The 25040-nt window shown below is 40.1% G+C and overlaps 1 protein-coding gene across 3 annotated transcripts in view; it reads right to left on the reverse strand.

The window, feature by feature from the left end:
* Nucleotides 1-3947: 3947 nt before the first annotated feature.
* The window catches only part of NR5A2 (nuclear receptor subfamily 5 group A member 2), a 150886-nt gene continuing 129793 nt past the window's right edge, over nucleotides 3948-25040 (reverse strand). For all 3 annotated transcript variants that reach the window (XM_025393611.1, XM_025393600.1, XM_025393621.1), the window contains one exon: nucleotides 3948-7406. In XM_025393611.1, the coding sequence (XP_025249396.1) occupies nucleotides 7159-7406 (248 nt within the window). In that variant the 3' untranslated portion in view covers nucleotides 3948-7158. The remainder of the gene's footprint in view (nucleotides 7407-25040) is intronic.

A 25040-nucleotide genomic window follows, 5' to 3' on the forward strand; every position in this document is an offset into this window, starting at 1 on the left:
ATGAAGATGCACGTGGTCAAGTCAAGGAGACCACTGTGGGGCAATGTGGTCCACAACTCGGGAAACTTTGATTCTTTTGTGGATGTCATGTGCTGTGCCTGCTCTATGCCAGGCACTGGGCCAGTGGTTTATAAATGACTGAGTCACTGCCCTTGCTCTTTTGCTCACAGTTTAGAGGAGCCACCCTGGGAAACAAACACAATGAAACCAGAGCATAATGAACATCAGAGGTCTGGGAGCCCCAGAGATGGGGGTGTGCTAGATGGGGAGGGGCAGCCTCCTTGCCTTGGCTTCTCTAAGCCTGGTTTTTGTTGGCTAGACCATTGGAGAACAGTGAACAGGAAGGAGCAGGCTGTGCTCATGGTGTGGGCCCGGACAGGAGGCTGGAAAAGCAGGCGGAGGCTGGGAAGGCAGGCATAGGCTGTGCCAGGAAAGACCTGGATTCCATGGTGAGAGTTGACTTTTTCCTGAAGATACCAGGTATTGGAGGACTGTAAGCAAGAGAATGACATGATCAGCTCTGGGTTAGGGAGATGGGTCTGGGTGCTCTATGGAGTGAGGTTTGGAGTACGTTCAGATTGATAGCAGATCAGCCCGGAGTCTACTGCATAATTCCAGGCAAGAAATGCCAAAGGCCTGCTCTAAATCTGCAGGGAAGGAAGGGGCAGACTGACAGGGGAGAAAAATAGGAAAAGTAACTGGTGGGGCTTGGATACTGAGGCCACGCGGGAGGAAGGAGAGGTGAGGAAGAACAGCCTGCGACGGCTTCCACACAGGAGATGCCCATGGTGGCAGGGGAGCTGGAGGGACTTCAATTCCTGTCACGAAAGTACTGAGAGGCCCCAGCCCAGGCACAGCTCCTGGGCTGGGCTTCTCCCTCTGAGGGGTAGGGTGCCCAAGCTCACTGAGGACAGGGGGCTGCTGCTGGGTCTGCTGAGACCAGAGAGTGGGCGTGCTCTGCAAAGTAAGAAGCACGAATCAGAGTCCACACATTGTCTCCTTGGAAGGACGACTCCTGTCTCCCCTTGGCTCTAACATGATCCTAAGAATAGTCTGGGATCTGATCTAGTGTCTATGGAGCCTGGACCAGGATCCCCAGTGCCTCCTGGGGCCGACTCAGGTCTGATCTCTGCTCACATCAGCTCAGGAAGGGCATGGAGACTCCAGTGCTTTCAAGCCTCCTCCCTTCTTGATAGTTTAGTTTCAAACTCACTCAAGGGAATACTCAACAATTAGTCTAATTTCATCCCCCTTTGCCCCTTTCTCTCTTTTCCAGCAACACACGTACAATGTTTCTTAGATTGGTTCTTAGCTTTTCTACAAACAAAACCACAATCACAGTCTGTTAGTCACCGAATTATTAATTCCTAACTTAACATAAAACAAATGCCTACGTGAAACAGTAATAAAGCATTGCAAGAATATTTATTTTGAGTGACTAAACTATACACTTCCTGTTCAGTGTTAGGGAAAATTGGTCTTTATTATTCCAGGGAAATGTCAAAATCACTAAGTATTGTAGCATTTTGACCTGCATTATGTTGAACAAACTTTCCACATGTTTCTCATAAAAATATACATCAGAGATGGCTTCAAACTGAACGTCAAACTTAGTTAAAAGTACAAACCTCTTCAAAGTTATTTTGAAGATCACATATAACAATCAAATCCACATCAGCATGGGCTGGTTTTTCTTAGAGGCTGCCTCATGCTGATGGATTTAGCATCTCAGTGAGTGGAAGGGAGGCCTCTGCACTCATCAGAATGAGCCCTGCCAATTGCCAGGTCGGGCTTTGGAGAAACGCTCTCTCCACCAATTTTTTTTTTTAAAGTATATAACTGCTTATAAAAACATTTTTAAAAATCCATATGCTTTATCTTGCTTGACACTGTGTGATGATCACCTGGGTGTATACATATGTAAATATTTATCAAATGCTACACTCTTCTGTATGGTAATTATAGTTCATTTAAATATGAATATATATTTTCATATTTCATGGAATGTCAGCAAGAATCATTTTAAAAGTTCTTTCTAGTTAGAGGTTGAAAAGGGGGATGTATTTTGTAGGCCGCTATTTAGTTGCTTAAAAATCTTAGTTTTGGCCAGGGACAGTGGCTCAGGCCTGTCATCCCAGCACTTTGGGAGGCCAAGGCAGAAGGATCACATGAGCCCAGGAGTTCGAGACCAACCTGGGCAATATAAGAAGATCTCATCTCTACAAAAAATAAAAAATTAGCTGAGTGTGGTGGCGCATGCCTATGGTTCCAGCTACTTGGGAGGTGGAGGTAGGAGAATTGCTTGAGCTCTGGAGGCAGAGGTTGTTGAACTGAGATCGTGCCACTGCGCTCCAGCCTAGGCAAAAGTAAAAATAATAGTAAGTTTAAGTTTCATACTCACTAGACTCTAAGTGAAGTATTTTGGGTTGTACTGCATGGTATCTTTTTGTAGGATCCTAAGAAAAATTGGCATCTGCTTGGGAAAGAATGAGCACTTCCTGCTTATCTTGGCCCAGGGTAGGGATGGGAAGGGTGGAGTGTGAAGTGGGAGGCTGGACCATAATGTTTCCTAAACACCGTTAAGTGTTTTGTGGCTCTTATACTATTTTGTAATAGAGGTTTTATTAATTTTGAAAATGGATTTGGTAGTTATTTCATTGCCTTAAACATCTGCAAAGCCACAATGGTACTGAAGGAGGCTAATTTCTAGAACATGGGCATCTTACTTTTTAGGATTAACATCCATAAAGTATAAGCGCTTTTATGTTTGGGTTATTGATAAATATCTATATACTTTGAGGTGACCTAATGTCTGATTTTCTCCAATATCTTTGCCCCCCCCCTTTTTTTTTTTTGACGGGGTTTCGCTCTTACTGCCCAGGCTAGAGTGCAATGGGGCAATCTCAGCTCACCACAACCTCCTCCTCCCTGGTTCAAGCGATTCTCCTGCCTCAGCCTCCTGAATAGCTGAAACTACAGGCATGTGCCACCACGCCCGGCTAATTTTGTATTTTGAGGAGAGACAGGGTTTCTCCATGTTGGTCAGGCTGGTCTTGAACTCCTGACCTCAGGTGATCCGCCCGCCTCGGCCTCCCAAAGTGCTGGGATTGCCGGCGTGAGCCATTGCGCCTGGCCTATCTTTGCCTTTTAAAGCAAATCTGAAGTGTCCTCCTGGTCTAGAGACAGAGTGGTATAGTGTTTAAGAGTTTTGATTCTGGAGTCAAACTGCCTAGGTTCAAATTCCCGCTCCTCCTCTGACTAGTGTTTCGAATAGTTTTGTGCAAGGGGCTTTAAGATGAGAATAATACCTCCTGGATCTGTTCTGAAGACCCAGTGAATTAATAAATCACTTGGGAAAGTTCTCAGGGCACCATAAGCTCTACAAAAAAGTGAGAGGCTATTAAGATTTTTCTGCTCATTGATTATAACAGTAAATGATATAAAATACTTTGTTTCACATGTAGAGATGATGTGCAGATTGAATTTAATGCTTCAGGTATCCATGGAAGGACAGTCAACCACTCTAGAAGATATCTAGAGGGAAAAGTATGTATTCCTGTGGGATTCTTTTGCTCTTTCTTAGAAGCTTTAGTTGGCCGGGCGCAGTGGCTCACGCCTGTAATCCCAGCACTTTAGGAGGCTGAGGCGGGTGGATCACGAGGTCAGGAGATCGAGACCGTCCTGGCTAACACAGTGAAACCCCGGCTCTACTAAAGAATACAAAAATTAGCCAGGCGTAGTGGCGAGCGCCTGTAGTCCCAGCTACTCGGGAGGCTGAGGCAGGAGAATGGTGTGAACCCGGGAGGCAGAGCTTGCAGTGAGCCGAGATTGCGACGCTGCACTCCAGCCTGGGCGACAGAGCAAGACTCCGTCTCAAAAAAAAAAAAAAAAAAAGCAAAACAAAAAAAAAGCTTTAGTACCCAATAGAATGAGGACAACATAAAAACTTTTAAAAATTATCAGGCTGGGCATATCAATATTTATTGAAATACTGAAAAAAAATTCCATTTTGTTGAGAAATTCCTGGCAAGAACTGACATGACAATATGTATTTGATTGATACAGTAAGAAAACATCAACAAGTAACCGACTTCACACTCTAAACATTGCATGGATTCAAGTCCAAGGCAGCTGCAGATCTGTGATACAAATAATCAGACATTACGGATTGTCTGTTTACAAACATAGAGCAACTATAATAAACCAAGTTAAGCCAAAAACTTTTATATTTGAGTCTGCTGTTACCGGTAAATCCTGTAATTGATAAGGCAGTTGCTAAGTAAATGTCAGGTTACAAATTGGCTAACAATCAACACTAGAGAAACTTCACTTGTCAACCTTGGGTGAACAGACGCTGGCTGTGATGCTTTCTTGCTTATCAGCTCCTGTCGTTGGTGTGATCAGCAGTGTGGATGTAACCCGCTGTGTTGCCCATCTTTCTAATCGTTCTCATGATTTAATCTACCAGGTTAACAACATACCAATAAGTGACATTTTTTAGGTTTGATTTTCAGTGGGGAGTACTGTATCTTTAAAATAAGAGAACATAGATTTTAAGAGTCAATGTAGCCAGGCGTGCTGGCGTGCATCCCTGGTCCCAGCTACTGGGGAGGCTGAAGTGGGAGGAATGCTTGAGCCCAGGAGTTCGAGGCCAGCCTGGGCAGCATATGAGATCAAGATCTCGCCTCTTAAAATACAAAATAAAATAAAATAAAAATCAACATATTTGGTTTTTTGGCAATGTTAAAGACCCTCCAAATAGTTATAGTCAAATCTTATAATTGTCTCCACCCACATTCCATATGCATGATAGGACCGTTTCATTAACTGTTGACAACACCATTCCTCTCCGTGTGTCTTCTAGCCAACTTGTTTTTCAGCTGGAGAGGGCAATGATGCTGCTGTTCTCTGTAATGCTTTGGATATGCGCTCTGGTCGGTGATTTTGCATTGTCCTTTGAGCCATGAAGATAACACGGGTGACTGAGATTGTGCATGAGCCAATGCCCAGCTTATCTAATGTGTACCCTTCATGTGGATGAGTATTAGAGGTGATTACTAAAAGTAATAAAATAATCCTCTTTGTACGCACGGAAGTAATAACTAATATCTTTGGTATACAACTTACAATGCTTGGAAAGGAAAACCAGGTAAGACTCCACCTTGTTAAGTTTACTTGAAAACCAGAGGAAGCTACAAGTCACATAATTTACAATAGATATTAAATAAACTACAGTAGGAATGATGAAGATTTACAGACATTTAATGAAGTGAATGATTTTAATTCATTAAGACTCTTCTATGCCCCTGAACTAAGTTCCACTAACTTGAAGACATGCTACAGTAAACACATATATTTGGTTTCTTCAGTCTTGGCTATATCTTATACAAAGTTGAAACCAAGGAACAATAAATTAGCATCATAATTGTCTACAGTTGAAACTATGATATACAATATAAATACACTATTCAAAAGCCAGAAACATTTATGAAAAAATTAAGGGACTAGGAGATACTTTCATTTTTTACAGTTTCTACAAGTGATTGTGCCGCCGATAATCTCAAAAAAATTAAAGTCTAAATGAGATTCCCGTTTTTGATTTTAGTGTCTCACGACATAGAATAATTAAGTACTGTTAAAAATAATTACCAATCAGAAAAATAACATTAAGGAAATAACTGCTTTTGCTATTTTGTTATATCACAGATCCCCCTGCCCCTCAGGACCTAAAGAATGTAAACACTATATCTTATTTGACTTTAAAGTATTAATACTTTATTTTAAACAAATGTTGATCCACATCTGCACAGCTACCTTTTAAAATTGTGAAATAAGGCAAGACTTTCATACCTGTGGCATCGCATGTTAATAATACTGATAATAGTCATTTGAAGAATTTGCGATTCTTTGTCCTCCCATATTTGTTCTACAGCAGACTTTGGTCTATGACTTAGAAAGGTCAGTATCACTCTCTTCCTTTCCCCTTTGGAGAAGATTTGAATTACTTTAATATCTTTCCAGGCCACATGTAAAAATCACCATTTCCATCCAAGTTTTGAGGATGTTCAATTGCAGCAAGAATGAACCTTGAGTCAATACATCACCTCATCCTTTCCTTTCTCTTTGCATAGATTAACACGCATCAATTTTGTTTCCAATGACTTAGAACTGTGACTATTTGACATCCTAGCAAAATATGTTTAATGTTTTATTTTTAAATGAACCACAAACTTGGATGATGAAAAAGACTGACGTATCCTAACAAGACTTCCTGCCAGAAATTTTTTATGAAACCCAACAACGCCAAAGCCACATTTCAGCAACAGTAGCAGAAATAAGGTCTAAGTTACTTTAGCTATGGAGCATTTGCTTTGAAAGTTTGTAGTCATTTCCCTTAATATTAATTAACACTTATATAAGATAGAAGAGAGATACTGCCTGCATTTTCTTAACATCATGAACACGTGACAAAACAAACCTCAGAACATATTTAAAATGGCAAGCTAACATATTAATAGAATTTCCTATTAGCTGTTTGCAGGTCTAAGACACAGACACTCAAAATTAGGCTGTTCATGATTTGGTGGAGCTACTACTGGGTGTGGCTGAACATAGGTCCTTAGTACAGATTCGGTGACCACAGGGCAGAGGTGCTGGGGCCTTCAAAGGAGGAGGGAGGGGCTATTGTAGGTACAGCTGATGCATTCTTGAGAATTGTTTCAGTTCAGCTTTACCATGGAGGAATCCCGTAAGCTCAAATCCCCCGCTGTATCAGCCTAATTAATAAGATTAGTTCCTAAATTTCTTCATAGCGGAGATCAGTTTAAATATACAAGAATTGTTCTGTCCGTTTTTATTCTGACGGTGTTGCTATCCATCTGTGAGTTCAATCCACTCCATTACAATGTCTTTTCTATGGAATCCTCTGGGGATGTGAAGCCTTTGATTCACAGTTTGCAATACAAATACCCTGATACATCATTTATTTGCTATTAAGTATTTGATTATTATGCCTTTTTAAATTCAATATCTTTAAAGCAAGTTTTTAATTAGTGTTGCTTGGAGCAGTTCAGAGTACTTTTTTTCTTCCTGTTCTTTCCCCTCCCCACTCCCCCAATCTCTTTTTGTTTTGAAAGCAGAGCTCCTAGGGGTTGTAACTTATGCTCTTTTTGCATGCAACATTTCAATGAGAAGGTTATTATAGGGCACATCCCCGTTCAGGTGCTTGTAGTAGAGGTATTCTTCAGCCTGCATGCTGATGGCCCGGATTTCGGGTAGTCGAAGAAGTAGCTGTCCAAATTTCTCTGTCTGCTGCGGGTAGTTACACATTGTGTAGTCCAGCAGGGCGGCATTGACTTGTTCCTGGACACCTTCTACCAGCTGGAAGTTTTCAAGGTTTTTGACATCTGCATTAAAAAAAAGAAAAGCAACATTTCAATAGCATTTTAATTCCTGTTTACTAAAGCAATGTGTTCAATTAATGGATATATTTTCCTTTTGACATAAAGCATACTTTACGTGCTGCTGAATAACCCCACTCACCGAGCTTCCTGGGAAAAGGATCACAAAAGAGCTTTAGAAGAATGTCTTGTTGAAATTCTGCATATACCTCAAATCAATTAGACACCAGTGGATTTTGAGCAAGGTCAACTTTTTCATATCTTACAAAAGGAAAGGTTTGAGGATTCCTAAAGTAGAGGGATCTTAATATATTGCCAGCAAATGAGTCCCTGGAGAAAGACCTATCTTAACCCAGTATATTACACAATTCATATAATTCTGTATTAATTTTTCTGACCCAAGGTGAAATCTGTGTCCAGGGTATGCTGTAGTTAATTCTAATAAAAAGTGACAGGATTCTTGTTTCTGTTTGACATTTTCTAAATGATTCTGAAAGTCTTTGACTTGTCTAGCCTATGCTAATGAACCATCTGGTACACTCCAGTGACTGCCAACGGAATATTCACTACTGGGAACTCTCTAAAATATATATCTTGGTGACTAATGATCTTTATCAAATGAAAGCCTTGTCCTTTAGGCAGAACACAAGCCAGGATGGTCGGTGCCCTTTAACCTGCATGTGGTTTCTAAAGTCTGATACTTTGTGTTTCTTTTTTTCTTCTGGTCACTCATGTAGAGAAGATGAGCGAAGGCATTTCATTCCGCCTAACTCCTGATGACTATGCAGTTGTTTTTAGACATCTGCCCTAAAGGTCCTTATAAATACTGAATAAGAGAGAAAGCCAGAAGAAAAAGACAGACTGACATACAAACACACACACAGACAATAGGCAAGGGAAAATGGTATGCTGGAATTTCTCTTCTGGGGTTGATATATGTTAACAGTATGACTTTTATACGATGTGTACATAGAAGCCTCTGGAAAAAATAGACAGATACATGTGTGTGTTTACATATACCCATGCTCACAAAGTAAACAGATGCAGCCACCCTGCCCTGCTTTATTTTCTAATTGGATAAAAATAAATGAGAAAGAGATTCAGAAGAAAACCACACAGTACCATGACTAAAAGGATAAAGGTATTAAACTCGGTTAAAGTAACTCATACCCACTATACTGTTTTTGGCATTATATGCTGTTGAACTTAACCTACATATGTGTACATGTCCATCTTGTTATTTCTAAATGGCTTTACACTAGGCTGTCATACATTCGCTGTTGAAGTGTGTTCAGGACGATTTCAGTGTTTACATTTGGGCCATAGCTTTGCATTAAACATGCTTCCCCCCTTTCAATCCCCAAGTCTCTGACCCAAATTAAAAACAGTGAGGAATTAGTACTGAAATAGCTATGTCGAGAGTTGGTACCACATCTCTTTCAAAGCGATGGGAGACTCAAACATATTTGATTATTCATTAATGAGTTTTACAGACAGATAAATACTACAAATAAGGAGCTCTGTGTCTTCTGGTGGCTTTTAAATTGGTAACCACATTGGTGTGCTCTGGACATTTTACACATGCGGCACTTTACAGTTAGTAAAGCATTTTCCACCTGTCTTATTTAATATATTTTTAAAATGATTTTAAGTTACTTAAAAATATTTATAAATATGACTATGTATCCAGTCATACTTGGTTCAAAATTACATAATATAAACAATCAGAAATACCTTCAATATGTTGGACCTTAGTACATGATAGAAAAATCTACATTTGTGTTGCATTATAGTGATTAAAACATGACTATTAAAACAATTTGAAATGGAGTATTACTTTACGCTACAGTGAAAAATACTCTCACCAGCAAGCAAAGCTATTAACAGTCACAGAGATTAATAGAGAGGATGTAGAAATTTGCATAGAATTAATATAAAATGTAAGAAAATGAAGAATAGCCTCTTTTTCGAAAGTTGCTTGAAACTTTCCTTTTTTGATAAAAGTATTTTTTTGAGAAGTAGGTTTAACATTCTGTGATAAACTATGCTGCTCTGTTAAGGAAAAAAAAAAGGAAAGAAAACTACCAACAAACATAAAACAAAGACTAGATCATAAGTTTTGGTTTATCCACTTACTATTAAAAATTTAGAGTCTTCAGCTCAGCATTTGATGGTTAATTTCCTTCTTTTTTTCTTTCTTTTCTTTTCTTTTTTTTTTTTTTTTGTTGAGACAAAGTCTTGCTTTGTTGCCTAGGCTGTAGTACAGTGGTGCATCTCGGCTCACTGTAACCTCCACCTCCCGGGTTCAGGCAATTCTCCTGCCTCAGCCTCCCGAGTAGCTGGGATTACAGACATGTGCCGCCACGCCCAGTTGAGTTTTGTATTTTTAGTAGAGACCAGTTTCACCATGTTGACTAGGGTGGTCTCGAACTTCTGACTTCCAGTGATTCACCCACCTTGGCCTCTCAAAGTGCTGGGATCACAGGCGTGAGCTACTGCGTCCAGCCTCGATGGTTAATTTCTATGAATACTGGTCCATACTGATACCCTTTTCCCTCAAAAGTTTGGAAATACATGCAATTTTCCTTCTGGCAGGAAAATATATAGGTTTCTCATACTTGGGCTAAATATACTATTTTTTGCTAAAGCTTATCAGAATTGAATCCACATGCCTGAATTAATTATCCCATTAAGCTATTTTGATGAATGTTATCATGAAGTAATAAAATGTATGCTGCTAATTGTCCCAAAGATTCTTACTTGCTGAACATCATTTTGTTTTTACATCTATACACATGGCAATGATCCTGAAGAAGTTCTGATAGAATTCCTCTCATTTACTGACCATGCTGTTCCAGGATCATTGCTCTGCTGCCTGCCTCGGTGCTGGCTTCTGTCTAATCATCCATTTCCCTATGCAGACTGTAAGCTCCTGGGGATAAGGGATATGCTTTAGTCCAGCCATCCTCAGGGAATCCACCAGTAACTCTTTGCTTCACATTCTTGTTGTATTTGTCCAAGATTGATACAATTGTGAATTTGACCTGTTAAATTATTTCACAAGCCAATTTCCTTTCTTTTTCTAACTAGAAACTGATTTTCAAAAATTTGGCATATATGTAATGGATCTCTCCCTGAAATAAAATACCATACTTTACATGTAATCGTGTTTTCTATTCAGAAAGTCCTCTGATGAATCCGTTTGTAATCTGAATAATCAAGTTCTAATTTACGTGTTTTGCAAATGAGGATTTTCACTGGTCAGTTTTGTGGTAAGTAAAACCTGCCTATGATCTCATTCGGATTGGAGTCAGTCCCTGGGATGCTGTGGATTGGACCTGACAGACAGGTAGACCCTGGATTTTCCACTATAATCGAGGTAGTTCACAGACAGTTCACAAGGATCTAAAAGCAACGGAAAATATTAAATGCCAAAATACAAATGATACCACCTCCCAAAGACCTGGAATTTTCACTCGTTTATGTGGTTCACTTGTATTTACTCTTTAGGAAGAGTTTAGAAACTTCAGTGTGTTTCCTCAGTACTCATGGAATTAGTTTTGATGAAAATGCATGCCTTTTCATAAAAATTAAAACATGAATCCCATTAAAATAGAAATTTAAATTCTCAGGACTTGGGGATGGAAAGGGGAAGCATGTTTAATGCAAAGCTATGGCCCAGATGTAAACACTGAAATTGTCCTGATTTCCATTTTCTCTGTAACGTCCCTCCAATAAAAATCAAGCCCTATTCCATATTAAGTAATGAATGGTAGCTGCAGCTTGGGAATCTGAACTCATCTACAGCAGGAGTCTCTAACAACAGAAATATACAAGTGAATTGATATTAAATTATATGAAGAAAACAAAATCTAGACAAATGATTACATGTTCTGGAGTTCCCAGAAATATGTGTTTTTGAAATGTGCTGTTTGATTCTCGTATTAAATAGCATTGTCCCGCATCTGAATTTTAGCAAAAGACCCCCAAGCTGGAGGAAAAGAGATTGATATGAGATCAAAATTCCCACCAGTTTTTCTGTGGCATTTTAGGCTGGATTGCAAAGGCTCCTGCATTTGGCACTCCGTGTGTTCCTTTGAAATTTATACAAGCTTCATTTTCATACAATTTAAAAACACCAGTTAATAAACCCCATCATTACAAATTCTGAGTTGGAAATAGTATGTAAACAGACAGAGGCATCCCCAACCCTTTCTCTATAGCCTTTAAATTTTGATGACTGGCAAGAGCATTTTGTGCTTCTCCTCTTAGTATCAATCTCTTATCATCTATTCTACTTTATTCACTCAGGGACTAATTACCAACTTTTTATATGAAGCGCATTACGATAAGCTCACAGTGGGGTGCTCAGATTTTTTTCCATCCTTATTGGAAAGTAAACCCTTAGGTCTTCTTGAATATATTACAGGGCTGACTTTTCAGTCATACACAACATTCACGCTCTCTGAAGAGGAAGATACTCATCTCTGCCTCCCTGGTAGCTGCCATAATGGTGCAGCCTATAAACCTTGTCATTCAACACACTTTTTCAGAAATGGGTCCTCTGCTGAGCCAGGGGGCTGGGGGCTGTGAGGCTCACATGGAATGTGTTGGCTTTTGCTGATAAGGTAATTATATTCGTTAATTTTTCACAAGTGGGAAAAAAATTCCTTAGTCTTTTTTGTCTTTGTAAAGATTTTAATTTTTTTAATTACTAATATTATTGTCTGATTTTTTTTTTTTTTTTTTATAAATAGGGACAGAGTCTCATTCTGCCACCCAGACAGGAATGCAGTGGTGACATCATAACTCACTGTAGCCTTGAACTCCTGGGCTCGAGTGATCCTCCGGCCTCAGCTACTCCTGGTCCCAGTAACTGGGAATATCTTGGATTAATTACAGGTGCAAGCTAGCTTATCTAATCTTTTAAAGGACATAAAGGTGGAAAAAGAGGTACCATTTTGCACATAGAAAATACTTATTTTCTTTGATGTCTTTAGAGAGATGACAATCTATTAAACTGCCGCACGATTTGCCCTCAGAAGGGCCCTTCCTCTAGAAAAGGAGAAGGAAAATAGATTTTCTGTAAAGAGCTAATGTTCAAAATTATTTTTTAAAGGGCCAAATTTGGATAATCTGTATAACTAATTTTGTAAGAACTTCTGGAAGTTGGAGAACATGTTAGTTCTTTTCATAAGAACAAAGTTCACGTTTAAAAAGAAATCAGGGCTGTTTAGGGATTGGGGAGGGGAGGGCAGGATAATTTTGGTGCTGACACCTAAACTTAGATTCTATCTCCAGTTTCCAGCAAAATCCAAAACTCAAGGTTTTAAATTCATTCCCATGAGTCCCTTAGAATAATATAGGTGTGTACACACACACACACACACACACACACACACACACTAACCCAAGAGTTATTTTTACCAACTAGAACATACAATTTTATGCTTTCATGGGCAAATTAATAAGAAAATGCAGCCCTTGGCAGGAGCTATCTACAAAAATGGAGGATCGCTTCAGCCCAGGAGTTCGAGACCAGCCTAGGCACCACAGCAAGACTCCTGTCTCCCCAAAAATTAGAAATAAAAAGTTGACTGGACATGGTGGTGTTTGCCTGTAGTCTCAGCTACTTGAGAGGCTGAAGTAGGAGCATCACTTGAGCCCAGGAGCTCAAGGTTGCAGTAGGCTATAATTGTGCCACTGCACTCCAGCCTGGGCAACAGAGTGAGACCCTGCCTCTTAAAAAAAAAAAAAAAAGTGGATATAAAGTGTATGTACTATGTATGTACACAGAAATAACAAGCCCTTACAACTGATTGGTGCTTTGTAGTTTACAAAACATTCTTAACATGCTTTATTTATTATTTCATACCTTCGTGTATACACAATGTATACACATTCATTCATTCATTCAGTCTGTCAGTCTTACAGCTCTGGTCTGGGTGCTGGAGATATGGAAATAAAGGCACAGTCTCTGTATACAGTAGCTCAATTAATGTGATACAGATAAGCAGTGCCCTCACAGGATGGGCAGCTAACATAGGGTTCAAGAGAAAAGAGGGGTCCCTGGGGGAGGTGACACCTGAGGAGTTTTGAAAGATGAGTTAGAATGAGCTGAGCAACACATGAAAGAGAACGCATATCCTAGCAGACAGTGGCCTATATCTCTCTTTCCTAGAGAAGGAAAGAACAGAGGTCTTTGGTACACTGTTAAACAGCTCAGCCTTTGTGGCGAAGGAATAGGTGGGCCAGATGAAGATGGGCCGTAAGGTTTAAGACTGTGAAGACCATTGCATGTCAGATGGTCTGGATTTTGTTGTAAAAGCAAGGCAGAAACGCTGAATAGTTTTAGGAAACAGGGAAACGGTCAGCTTTGTGATTTAGAAAAAGCATTCTGCCAGGAGTGTGTAGAAGGGACTAGTGTGTGCAGGAGGGTGAGGGGAGAGCAGGCTCATGGAGGGAGACCAGCCAGGAGGCTGCTGCAGGAACACAGAAGAGAAATATGGCGGCCAAGGAGGTGGGGAGGGACTTGAAAGGCATCAAGATGGTTGATGTAACAGGTTTTGTTGGCCTTGGGTTAATAAAAAGTAGGAGAGACAGAGAGAACGAGTGAGGGTCCTGGATGGCTTCCAGGTGTCTGTTAAGGGAGGAAGGTGGTGGCCATCACCAAGGCAAGAGGAGCAGCAAATTTGAGAAGCAATATTTAAGGAGCCTTGGTATGGCCATGTTGAATTTAAGGGGCACATGGAATATTGGGTGAAGATGTCCAGGAAATGGCCAGACATCAAGGTCCAGACCTCAAGAGAAAGGCTTGAGCTGGGGTATAGATTTGGGACTTATCAGTGTACAACTGTTGGGTGATGGGTGAAATCCCAGGAGTTAGTGAGAATGTGTAGAAAACAACTGGCCTAGGAGTGGGATTCAGGAGAAGTTAAATTGTAAAGGATTCTATCCTAGAAGGTGTTATAGGTATTAATGAAATTAAGAATCAGAGGGATTCAATGGCTTTCCCAAGATCTCAAAGTTAGTAAGAATGAGGGAGGAAATAACATTTACCAAACACCAATTAATGTGACAAGTGTCTTTAACATATTTAAGCCTCTTAAGAATCTTATGGGGAAGTTATTATTAATACTATTTTCCCGATGAAAAAACAGAGACCTAGAGGGGTTGAGAAACTCATCTAGGATTTTAATGCTAGTAAGAAGATCTTGAATTTATGATCAGGCCTGTCTCACTCTAAAGTCTTTGTATCCTCTACCACAAGACTTCTCTCTGGCAGAACAGGAATCTGGACCCTGCAGAGCTCATTACTTTAAAGTCCTGGAGATTTTTTTCCCCTTATTGTGTCAATGCCTGCAAGTTTCTGTCACTTGCTAGAGTTGGAGAATGGGACGTGCTGGTTAGTCAAATAATTCCGTTTCTAAAGGATCTCATGATATGCGAATGAATGGTTTTCAGATAATTTGAAGAAATAATATACATTTGACATTTATATTGGCATGTAACACAACTTAATGTTTGAGATTTTGAAGGAAATTTAACATCTAAGTGCTACAAATCAATATTATAAATAATAGTCTCACGATGGAGACTGAGCACGGTCTAGTGTCATGGGGCACCTTTGTGGGGACTTCTCTGGACAAGCCCCACCCCAACCCCTTCCAATTGTATTGTACAGGTGCCAAGGCTAAGAAATAAGAATTTCTCCACTTTTGCCTCTTTTTGTATACATGGTTTAGAAAAAAGGTCCCACGTGGTGGTGTACACCTGTAATCCCGGCTACTCGGGAGGCTGAGGCAGGAGAATCACTTGAATCCAGGAGGCAGAGGTTGCAGTGAGCTGAGATTGTGCCATTGCACTCCACCCTGGGTGACAAGAATGAGACTCTGTCTTTAAAAAAAAAAAAAAAAATTGCTATAAAAAAATAAAGTTTGCCAGGTGCAGTGGCTCACGCCTGTAATCCTAGCACTTTGAGAGGCTGAGGTGGGTGAATCACTTGAGGTCAGGTGTTTAAGACCAGCCTGGCCAACATGTGGAAACTCCATCTCTTCTAAAAATACAAAAATTAGCCGGGCATGGTGGCATGCACCTGTAATCCCAGCTACTCAGGAGGCTGAGGCAGGAGAATCACTTGAACACAGGAGACGGAGGTTGCAGTGAGCTGAGATCGTGCCACTGTGTATGTGCCATACAGATTATACTCAAGCCTGGGCAACAGAGCGAGACTGTCTCAAAAAAAAAGAAAAAAGTCTATTAAAATCTATGGAAAAGTGGTTAAGATGGTAAATTTTACATTTTGCATATTTTACTATAATTAATTTTTTAAATGTAATGTATATTTCAGTTTTTAAACATAGTATAGTGAATACCTATGAATCCACTACTTATCAGGAAAACCAGAATATGGTCAGCACTCTTCAGGCTATCTGTGTGTTCCTCCCAAGAACGAATTCCTGATGCCCCAGAGGTGATCATAATCCAGAATTCTGTATTTCCTCTAGGCTGTTCTTGCACTGCTATAAATACCTAAGACTGGGTAATTTATAAAGAAAAGAGGTTTAATTGGTTCTGAACCTGCAGGTTTTACAGGAAGCATGGTGTTGGCATCTGCTCAGCTTCTGGGGAGGTCTCAAGAAGATTAAAACCATGGCGGAGGGTGACCACAGGGCAGGCATATCACACGGTGAAAGCAGGAGCCAGAGAGAGAGAGAATGTAGGGAGGTGATACACGTTTCTAAATTTACCAGATCTGGCAAGAACTCACTATCACTGAGACAACACCAGGCCCTGAGGAACCTGGTGTTTTGGGTCATGACCCCATGGTCCAAATACATCTTACCAGGCCCCACCTCCAGCATCGGGGATTACAGTTCAACATGAGATTTGGGCAGGGACAAAGATCCAAACAATATCACCTATTTTCTTATATCCCTAAATGATGTATTCTTATTTTTGCTTGTTCATGACTGACCTTACATTATGCATACATTTGTCTAATTTTATTTTATTTATTTTATTTATTTTTATTTTTTATTTTTTTTGAGATAGAATCTCATTCTGTCACCCCAGGCTGGAGTGCAGTAGCGCGATCTTGGCTCACTGCCAGCTCCGCCTCCTGGGTTCACGCCATTCTCCTGCCTTGGCCTCCCGAGTAGCTGGGACTACAGGTGCCCGCCACCATGCCTGGCTAATTTTTTGTATTTTTAGCAGAGACGGCGGTTTCACCATGTTAGTCAGGATGGTCTCGATCTCCTGACCTGGTGATCTGCCCGCCTCAGCCTCCCAAAGTGCTGGGATTACAGGCGTGAGCCACGGGGCCCGGCCCATTTGTCTAATTTTAAAAACTGCCAAGCTGGGTGCAGTGGCTCACGCTTGTAATCCCAGCACTTTGGCAGGCCAAGGTTGGAGGACCTCTTGAACCCAGGAGTTCAAGGCCAGCCTGGCCAACATGGCAAAACCCTGTCTCTACAAAAATTAGTGAGCGTGGTGGTCTGCGTCTACAGTTCAGCTACTTGGGACGCTGAGGTGGGAGAATCACTTGACCCCAGGAAGTTGGGGCTGCAGTGAAGCAAGATAGTGCCACTGCACTCCAGCTGGGGAAACAGAGTAAGATCTTGTCTCCAAAAGGAAAAAAACAAAAAACAAAAAAACCCCAAAATTGCCCATCACCCCCACTAGAATGAAAGCCGTGTATGCAGAAACTTGGTCTTATGTGCAGCTGTATTCCTAGTGCCTGGCCAGTGCTCAGCACAGAGGAGATCCTCCGGAAATACGAGAATAAACTTTCTATTTAAATTCTTGCCCTAAACTAAAATCAATCTTTCTTTCTTTCTTTCTTTCTTTCTTTCTTTCTTTCTTTCTTTCTTTCTTTCTTTCTTTCTTTCTTTCTTTCTTTCTTTCTTTCTTTTCTTTCTTTCTCTTTCTTTCTTTCTTTCTTTCTTTCTCTCTCTCTCTCTCTCTCTCTCTCTCTCTCTCTCTCTCTCTCTGTCTCTCTCTCTCTGTCTCTCTTTCTTTTTTGGGCTTTGACATGCTGCTATTCTTCCATATCAAATTCATGGCCGACTTTATTTTTATTTTGTGTAGAATTGTTTTATAACAGCAAGTGAAACGCACAAACTCCATTATAGAGTGTGTTTTCTCGGGAAATGGATTCAAAGAGGACTTTTTGGCAGGGTCATTTGGCTTGTAATGCCAAGCCTGCTTGTTTTTCTCAAATCCTTTGGACTTTTCCATGCGTCGAACATTTTATTTCAGTGTGTTCAATGCTTTCACCAGCTCACTCAGTGACCCATGTGGAAGATTGCAGAATATAACTTCATTTGGTTCTATCCATATGACTGTTTATTAGATCTCTCACCTGATAGCTAGGGGGCATCTCAAACTCACAGTGTCTAAAATGTAGCTCAATCTGTCTGGTTTTCTAAACCTGCTCCTTCTGCTTTTCTTTTATCAGTGATTGGACTAAGAATCCACCCCGTTACCCAATATCTACCTGGGATTTCAAGCCCGAGACCCAGATTCATTCATGACTCCTCCCTCTCCTTTTCGTTTCCAGTCCATTCATCACCAAGTTGCTGCCTCTGCTTTCTAATTGCTTCTTGCATCTCTCCTTTATTCTCCATTGCTGCAACCGTAACTCGCCTCTGTTACTTGTAACTGATTCCTCCAATGTTGTCCCCTCCTCCAAATGCATTTTCCTCACAACAGCATGAGTGATAACTTTAAATGTGAATCCAATTATGTCCTCCAGTACCCTCTACTTAAAATCATTCAATGGCCCCCCACTACCCTGGGTTAAAGATTAAAGACATTTATTTGGCCTGTTTATCCCATTTTATTTCACCCCAGCCACCAACTTCTTTCAGTTTTTTGAATGTGCCTGGGCCAGTGCCTGGAACTTTCTTCCCCTAACCTTTATTTGGATAATTTTGACTAATCTCCTGGGCCTCAGCACAGACATTATTACGTCCAGAAAGCCTCCCTGAAGTCCTCTCTGCTGTGATTCTACAGCACATTCTACTTGCCCATCATGCAGGGCACTTGGTATTACATGGTTATTTCACTGTCAATTGTGAGGACAGGGATATGTCTGTCTTGTTAATTATAACCTTTCCCAGGCTTAGCATAACATCTGGACAAAGGAGGAGCTCAGTTCACATTTGTCGAATAAGAGAATCCTTTTTCTCACTTATTTCACACGCCGGTCTTCCCCGTTGTTTGTACGTGGAACATCTTCCACATATTTGCAATCGCATCTTCCTGGGCAAGCTTTTCTGGATTCTCTGGTCACTGGTTTATGCCTTGCCTCTCCTGCTAGATTTCATTCTCTCAGAGGGCAGAGATTCTGACTTACGTTTCTTATTTCCCACACCTCACAGGTACAGCACCACACACATAAAAGACAACCAATGCATTTATTATTGAACTGGCTAATTTGTATTCAGTGCCCATGAATACAAAGCTAAGCAAATTAATTCAATAAAAATATATTGAGCACTTTCTATGTGTCAATACTCCCAGCTATTAGACTCTTAAGCAATTTTAAAGTTCTTCACTGTGTTAAATTCCTAACCAATTTCAAATATAACAAAACTCTCTTCCTATAATGTATCTCTAGAAAAGGTGTAATTTGATTCAAAATTGAAGTAATTGAGTTCAATGAGTAGAAGGAAAACATTTGATATGTTTGATGTTGTGAAGTGGTAGTCTGAGCATTTTCAGGAAACCTGTATTTTGGGGCTGTGTGCTGTGTTAGGGACCACATCACGGTGTGGAGCACCTTCATTTTCCCTCTGTATACACATTTGCAATTTGCTTTCTAGAATTCTTAGGGATAAAAATGAAAACAGAATGCTATACTAAAGGAGTTTATGAAACAGACTGTATATTATATCAACTTCTGCATATCAGATGATAGTGAAAACTACATTAAAATACACGGAAAATCAAAGAAAAATGAGGACTCTGGCTGGAAATTGATGGAATATTCTGAGCCAGGAAACAGAATTTAAAGGGATATAGGATGAGGCAATTTCCTAGTTTGCCCCTAAACCTCAAATAAAGTTGTATTTAAAGTAGATTTAACAATAAAGACAAATACATACAGTGTTTGATAAAATAGGTAGCACGCAGCATTCCAAGCCTGAGACACAATTGCAGCTGCCTTGGCTGGTCTTGGGGTCTTAGTCCTTATTCTGCTATAAAGACCATCTGTTCCCAAAGTGTAGGAAATATCCACATTTATAAACAGCAGCCCTCCCTCAGAGAAAAACTCTTTGCTACATTTTTTTTTTTTTTTGTACTCACGTCCTGAAACAGTTTTTGAGCCATAACTTTGTATTTGATTTCCATTCAGAAACTTTGGTGGTTTTTGCAAAGTTTTATTCTCTTAGAATAAGATATGAGGTTCAGTTTGTTCAGGTGGCAAGTCAAGACTATGAATAAACCAACGTTATCATATGAAAGAGAATTAAACAGGCAGATCCAAGTGGGGATATATTAAGCCAAATTTAAGCTCCAGTTGTTGAATTTAGCCCATACTAGATGCCTGGTTTGCCTCGGGATAAATTCAGCTTTCCAGCTAATCGAATGAGGAAAACTGCCTCAGGTATGATAAAATTTACAAGAGAGCGCTGTGGAACAGTTCTTGTTAAAAATATTAGCTTAAAGGCATTCTTATCGTCTTTGGGATGAAGACTGTATTTGCATTTAATTATTTGATTTCAAACTTTTATGAACTTGGATCAAATATTAGCTTAGCCAATTAAAATATTATTTTGTGTAAGTGAGGCTAAGAACCTGATTCAGCTCAACTTTCTCAGCTTTGGTAGTGCTTGACATGTTTCTTACTGACTTTTGGAGAGATTATTTCAAAGAGAATTTTTAAAAAGGTAAATTTGAGAATATAAGTGTGCATTTAGTGGGCAAGGTGCTATCTTCAGAATAAACTGTTGACTGGAAACACTTCTCCATGTTAGAGCATTAGTCTAGAAGACAAAAGATGTAGTCTTCTAGATATTTCTACTCACACAATCAATACTCCTTCATAATTCAGCATTTTAAAGAAATCCTCTTCGTGTAAACTATTCATGATACTCCATGGACACAGTGCAGATGGGATTGCCAGGAGCAGCTTCCTGTTTCTAGGTTTTGTTCCCTGCAGAAGGCAGGCTAGAGCCCGTCGTTTTCTATCCCCTAGGTCTTAAGAGGGTAGCAAGGGATACCAGCTCACGGAGAAAAGGGACATGGACGATAGTGAGGAGGGTGCCATGGGGAAAATAAGTTTACATGAAACTAAAGAGCAGCAGAACACTCTTTTAAAAAAATCTTCTCAGACCAGGCGTGGTGGCTCACACCTGTAATCCCAGCACTTTGGGAGGCTGAGGTGGGAGGATCACCTGAGGTTAGGAGTTTGAGACCAGCTTGGGCACATGGTGAAACCCTGTCTCTACTAAAAATACAAAAATTAGCCGGGTGCTGGTGGCTCACACCTGTAATTCCAGCTACTTGGTAGGCTGGGGCATGAGAATTGCTTAAACCTGGGAGGCGGAGGTTGCAGTGAGCCGAGATCACACCACTGCACTCCAGCCTAGAGGACAGAGCGAGACTCTTTGTCTCAAAAATAATAATAGTAATAACAATAATAGCAAATAATTTAAAAAATCTTTTCAAAATGAAAATGTTGAATGAAAGCATTCAATAATCTCTACAAAATAACCAGTTTATTTGGTATAATGTGTATTACTCAGATCTCAATGCCAGCAGTTGACTGGGCAGGAAACTTTAGAAAACGTTTGCTTGAACTTAGTACTCAAGCACCAAGACAAAGTTATGATAGGACTGTCTGGTGCCAGAAAGACACAGGTGAGGTCTCTACTGTCACGCTGTGCTCTCACCAAACCTCAGTATCCCTGGGTGATGTGGCCCTGGGTGACATCTTTGCAATGAGTTGGCTTCATACCTCCTGTGGAGGGGTAGGATTAGATGTGAATGAATGGAAACATCTGGAGAACCTCTGCTTCCCTGGGCCTCAATTCTCATCTTGTTAATTTAAATAGAGATTGGAAACCAAGACATGACTATAATATATTTGTTGTTTGAAAGAATAAGTATTCATGATTTTAAAAGCATCAAATACATGGCCAGACACAGTGAGTGGCTCACACCCGTAATCCCAGCACTTTGGGAAGCTGAGGCAGGAGGATTGCTTGAGGCCAGGAGCTGGAGACCAGTCTGATATAGTGAGATACCATTTTGACAAAAAATTTAAAAATTAAAAAAAAAATTAGCTGGGTGTGGTGTCATGCAGCTTCTCAGGAGTCTGAGGCAGGGGGACTGCTTGAGCCCAGGAGTTTGAGGCTGCAATGAACTGTGATCGGGCCATTCTAGCCTGGGTGACAGATACCCTGTCCCTATTAAAAAAAAAAAAGAATCAAACATATTAAGGTCAGGTCAATACCAGAATGCAAAATAAAATAGGGAATTTTGCCTTCCTAACAGCAAGAAATATACTATATGGCAGCACCATGATGTTCTACAATGTTGGTTGATGGTTCACTAATTAAGACTCGGCAACTTGAACTCTATGCTACTTCAGAAATTGTATTTGGGTTTATTTTGGATAAGAAGTTTAAAGAATGCCTTTCTGTGGAGGTTGCAGCGAGCTGAGATCACGCCGCTGCACTTCAACCTGGGTGACATAGTGAGATTCGGTCTCAAAAAAGAATGCCTTCCTGTTTCAGCCTTTGAGTACACAACTGATGAAAAATAAATTCTATCTAAAGTCAGCAACGGAATCAGAAATTCAAGGAATGAAGAGTATTATTAATGTAGCACCAATTTTAACATACAATTTTTAAATGTTGAAGACATTTTAGAGGTATTTTATAAAATGTAGGCTTATTGTGGATTGTAATTTCTGAGAATAATACTTTATATTTATGTCATTCTTTGAGTTTTTGTCAAACTGCTTGCATCTACTTTATCTCACTTCCGCCAACAACTTTGGCAGGTCTGGTACTATCCTTTCTGAGACAGACACACAAAATAGATTAATCAGACTGGAAAAAAACTAGGTATTTTAATATTATATCTGACGCGCCCAACTCCTTTTAAATTGTGCCCCACTGTGTTAACCATGTTACTTTAGATAAAGCATTAGACTGAGATTACTAAAATTGCATTTCTTTAAGTACATATAAATTCAGCTTTTTGTTGCCAAGTTGAAATGTTCTGAATTAGTGAAGTTTATTGTACTTGGTACATTCTGTTTCTATTTGTGCTAAAAGTAATACATCACAATCAGCAAAATTCTTGCAATTTTATGCCTATATGAGAACTGTTACTATCTACATTCACTCTAAATATCCAAGATTTTATTAGTTTGTAGAGCTAAATTAAAGCTACTCTTTAAGAGCTGACATACTTGTTACTTATTATTACATCATTTCCCTTAGCCTATTAAAATTCTGCTTAGTAAGATCGGAGGTTGAAATGAACGGGGGAAAATCATGCAATGGATCAACACTGATTCTGAATTATTTGCTTGAAAAATGAAAAGAGAGGGTCTTTGGAGTTGAGAACTATAAGGGAAGGGAAACTAGTTACCTAACAAGATCATTAAAGCCAAATACTTATCCATTTTTGGACAAAACAAATTAATAATTCATTCAATTGCTCAGGGATATGTATTTGTATATGAAAGACAGAAAATCCATATTTCCAATTTGTTTTGTATTTGTGTAACCATGTGGCAGAGAAAATAACAAGAAAGATTATTCTAAGAACTTTTGAAGCTTGAAACATTTTGCAAAATAAGCTATCACATTTTTTTTTCAGTGTAATGATAGATTTTGCTAAGACAGTGATAGTAGTGATATTAAGGTATCTTATATCTGATCATATTGGTTTTGTAAGTGCTATGCTCAGTTCTAAGGCTTGCATAGAAGGAAACTAAGAATGTGTGGTCACCATTCCCTTTCACACCCATAAATCATTAATTCAAGTGTGGAAAATTATTTGGTATTTTGCAGTTTATCTATAGTCAACTCGTGATTATTAAGGGAAATTACTGATACTTGCATTTCCACAGCTCCGAAGAATAAAAAAGAAAGTGATTTTAAATCTGTGAATACTGCACTGGCCATAAGACCTTGAAATTAGTAAATTGCTCTAAGTCTCAGTTTCCTCATGTGTTAAATGTGTTCTAATAGGAATTACCACAAGGTAGAATAGTGCCTGGCTCATAAAGTACCATCTGTTTCATCTTCTTTCAATGACGACTTAGTTGAACAAGAAATATCTCTTCTACCTTCAAAGTCCACCCAATGCCATTCTAAAGGAAAGGTCAGATATGATTTATCCCAAGCCTAATGTATCAGTCAGCTTACACAGAAAGCGGCTCTGTTAAGACGTCAGCAATACAGGTGTTAAGACGTCGGCAATACAGGTGTTAAGACGTCGGCAATACAGGTGCTCCGACTTACGATGGGGTTATGCCCCCAATAAGTCCATCATAAGTTGAAAATATTATCACAAATTCATTTAATACACCCAACCTTCTGAACATCATAGCTTAGCCTAGCCTGCCTTAAATGTGCTCAGAACACTTACATTAGCCCACAGATGGACAAAATCATCTAACAAAAGGCTTATTTTATAATAAAGTGTTGAGTATCTCATGTAATTTATTGAATACTGTACTGAAACTAAAAAACAGAATGGGCCAGGCATGGTGGCTCACGCCTGTAATCCCAGCACTTTGGGAGGCCCAGGTGGGTGGATCGTGAGGTCAGGAGTTCAGGACCAGCCTGGCCAAGATGGTGAACCCCTGTCTCTACTAAAAATACAAAAATTAGCCGGGCGTGGTGGCGGGCACCTGTAATCCCAGCTACTTGGGAGGCTGAGGCAGGAGAATTGGTTAAACCCGGGAGGGAGAGGTTGCAGTGAGCAGAGATCGCTCCACTGTACTCCAGCCTGGGTGACAGAGTGAGAATCCATCTCAAAAAAACCCAGAATGGTTGTATGGGTACTTGAAGTATGGTTTCTACTGGATGTGGATTGCTTTGTTCCATCGTAAAGTCAAAAAGTCAATTCTGAGTTGCTCTGACCTCTCCCCTGAGGGAGGATGCAGGTTTGTGACATTCCTACAACTCTGGGTGCCACTCCTATGCCCCCTACAGAAGCCCTCTGTGGAGTTTACCCTATAGAACTATTACTGTCTTATGGGGATTTTCAAAACTGAAGTGTTAAGGTTGTAAAACAAAACCCCAGACTCTTCACATGAGCCCTATGGTGGCTCAGTAAATATACCCACAGCAAGTTCAGGGGCAGCCCAGGACCACTCTTAGTTCTCTGTTTCAGTTGGTAATAAAGCTTTCATCTTGGGAAGTAGTGGATTTAAATAACTGTTGAAAATTTGATCTTTGGGCCGGGCCCGGTGGCTCACCTCTGTAATCCCAGCACTTGGGGAGACTGAGAGGGTGGATCACTTGAGGTCAGGAGTTTGAGACCAGCCTGGCCAACACGATGAAACCCCGTCTCTACTAAAAATACAAAAATTAGCTGGACGTGGTGGCTGGCACCTGTAATCCCAGCTACTTGGGAGGCTGAGGCAGGAGAATCGCTTGAACCCAA

The sequence above is a fragment of the Theropithecus gelada genome, chromosome 1 (assembly GCF_003255815.1).
Source record: "Theropithecus gelada isolate Dixy chromosome 1, Tgel_1.0, whole genome shotgun sequence".
Lineage (NCBI taxonomy): Eukaryota > Metazoa > Chordata > Mammalia > Primates > Cercopithecidae > Theropithecus > Theropithecus gelada.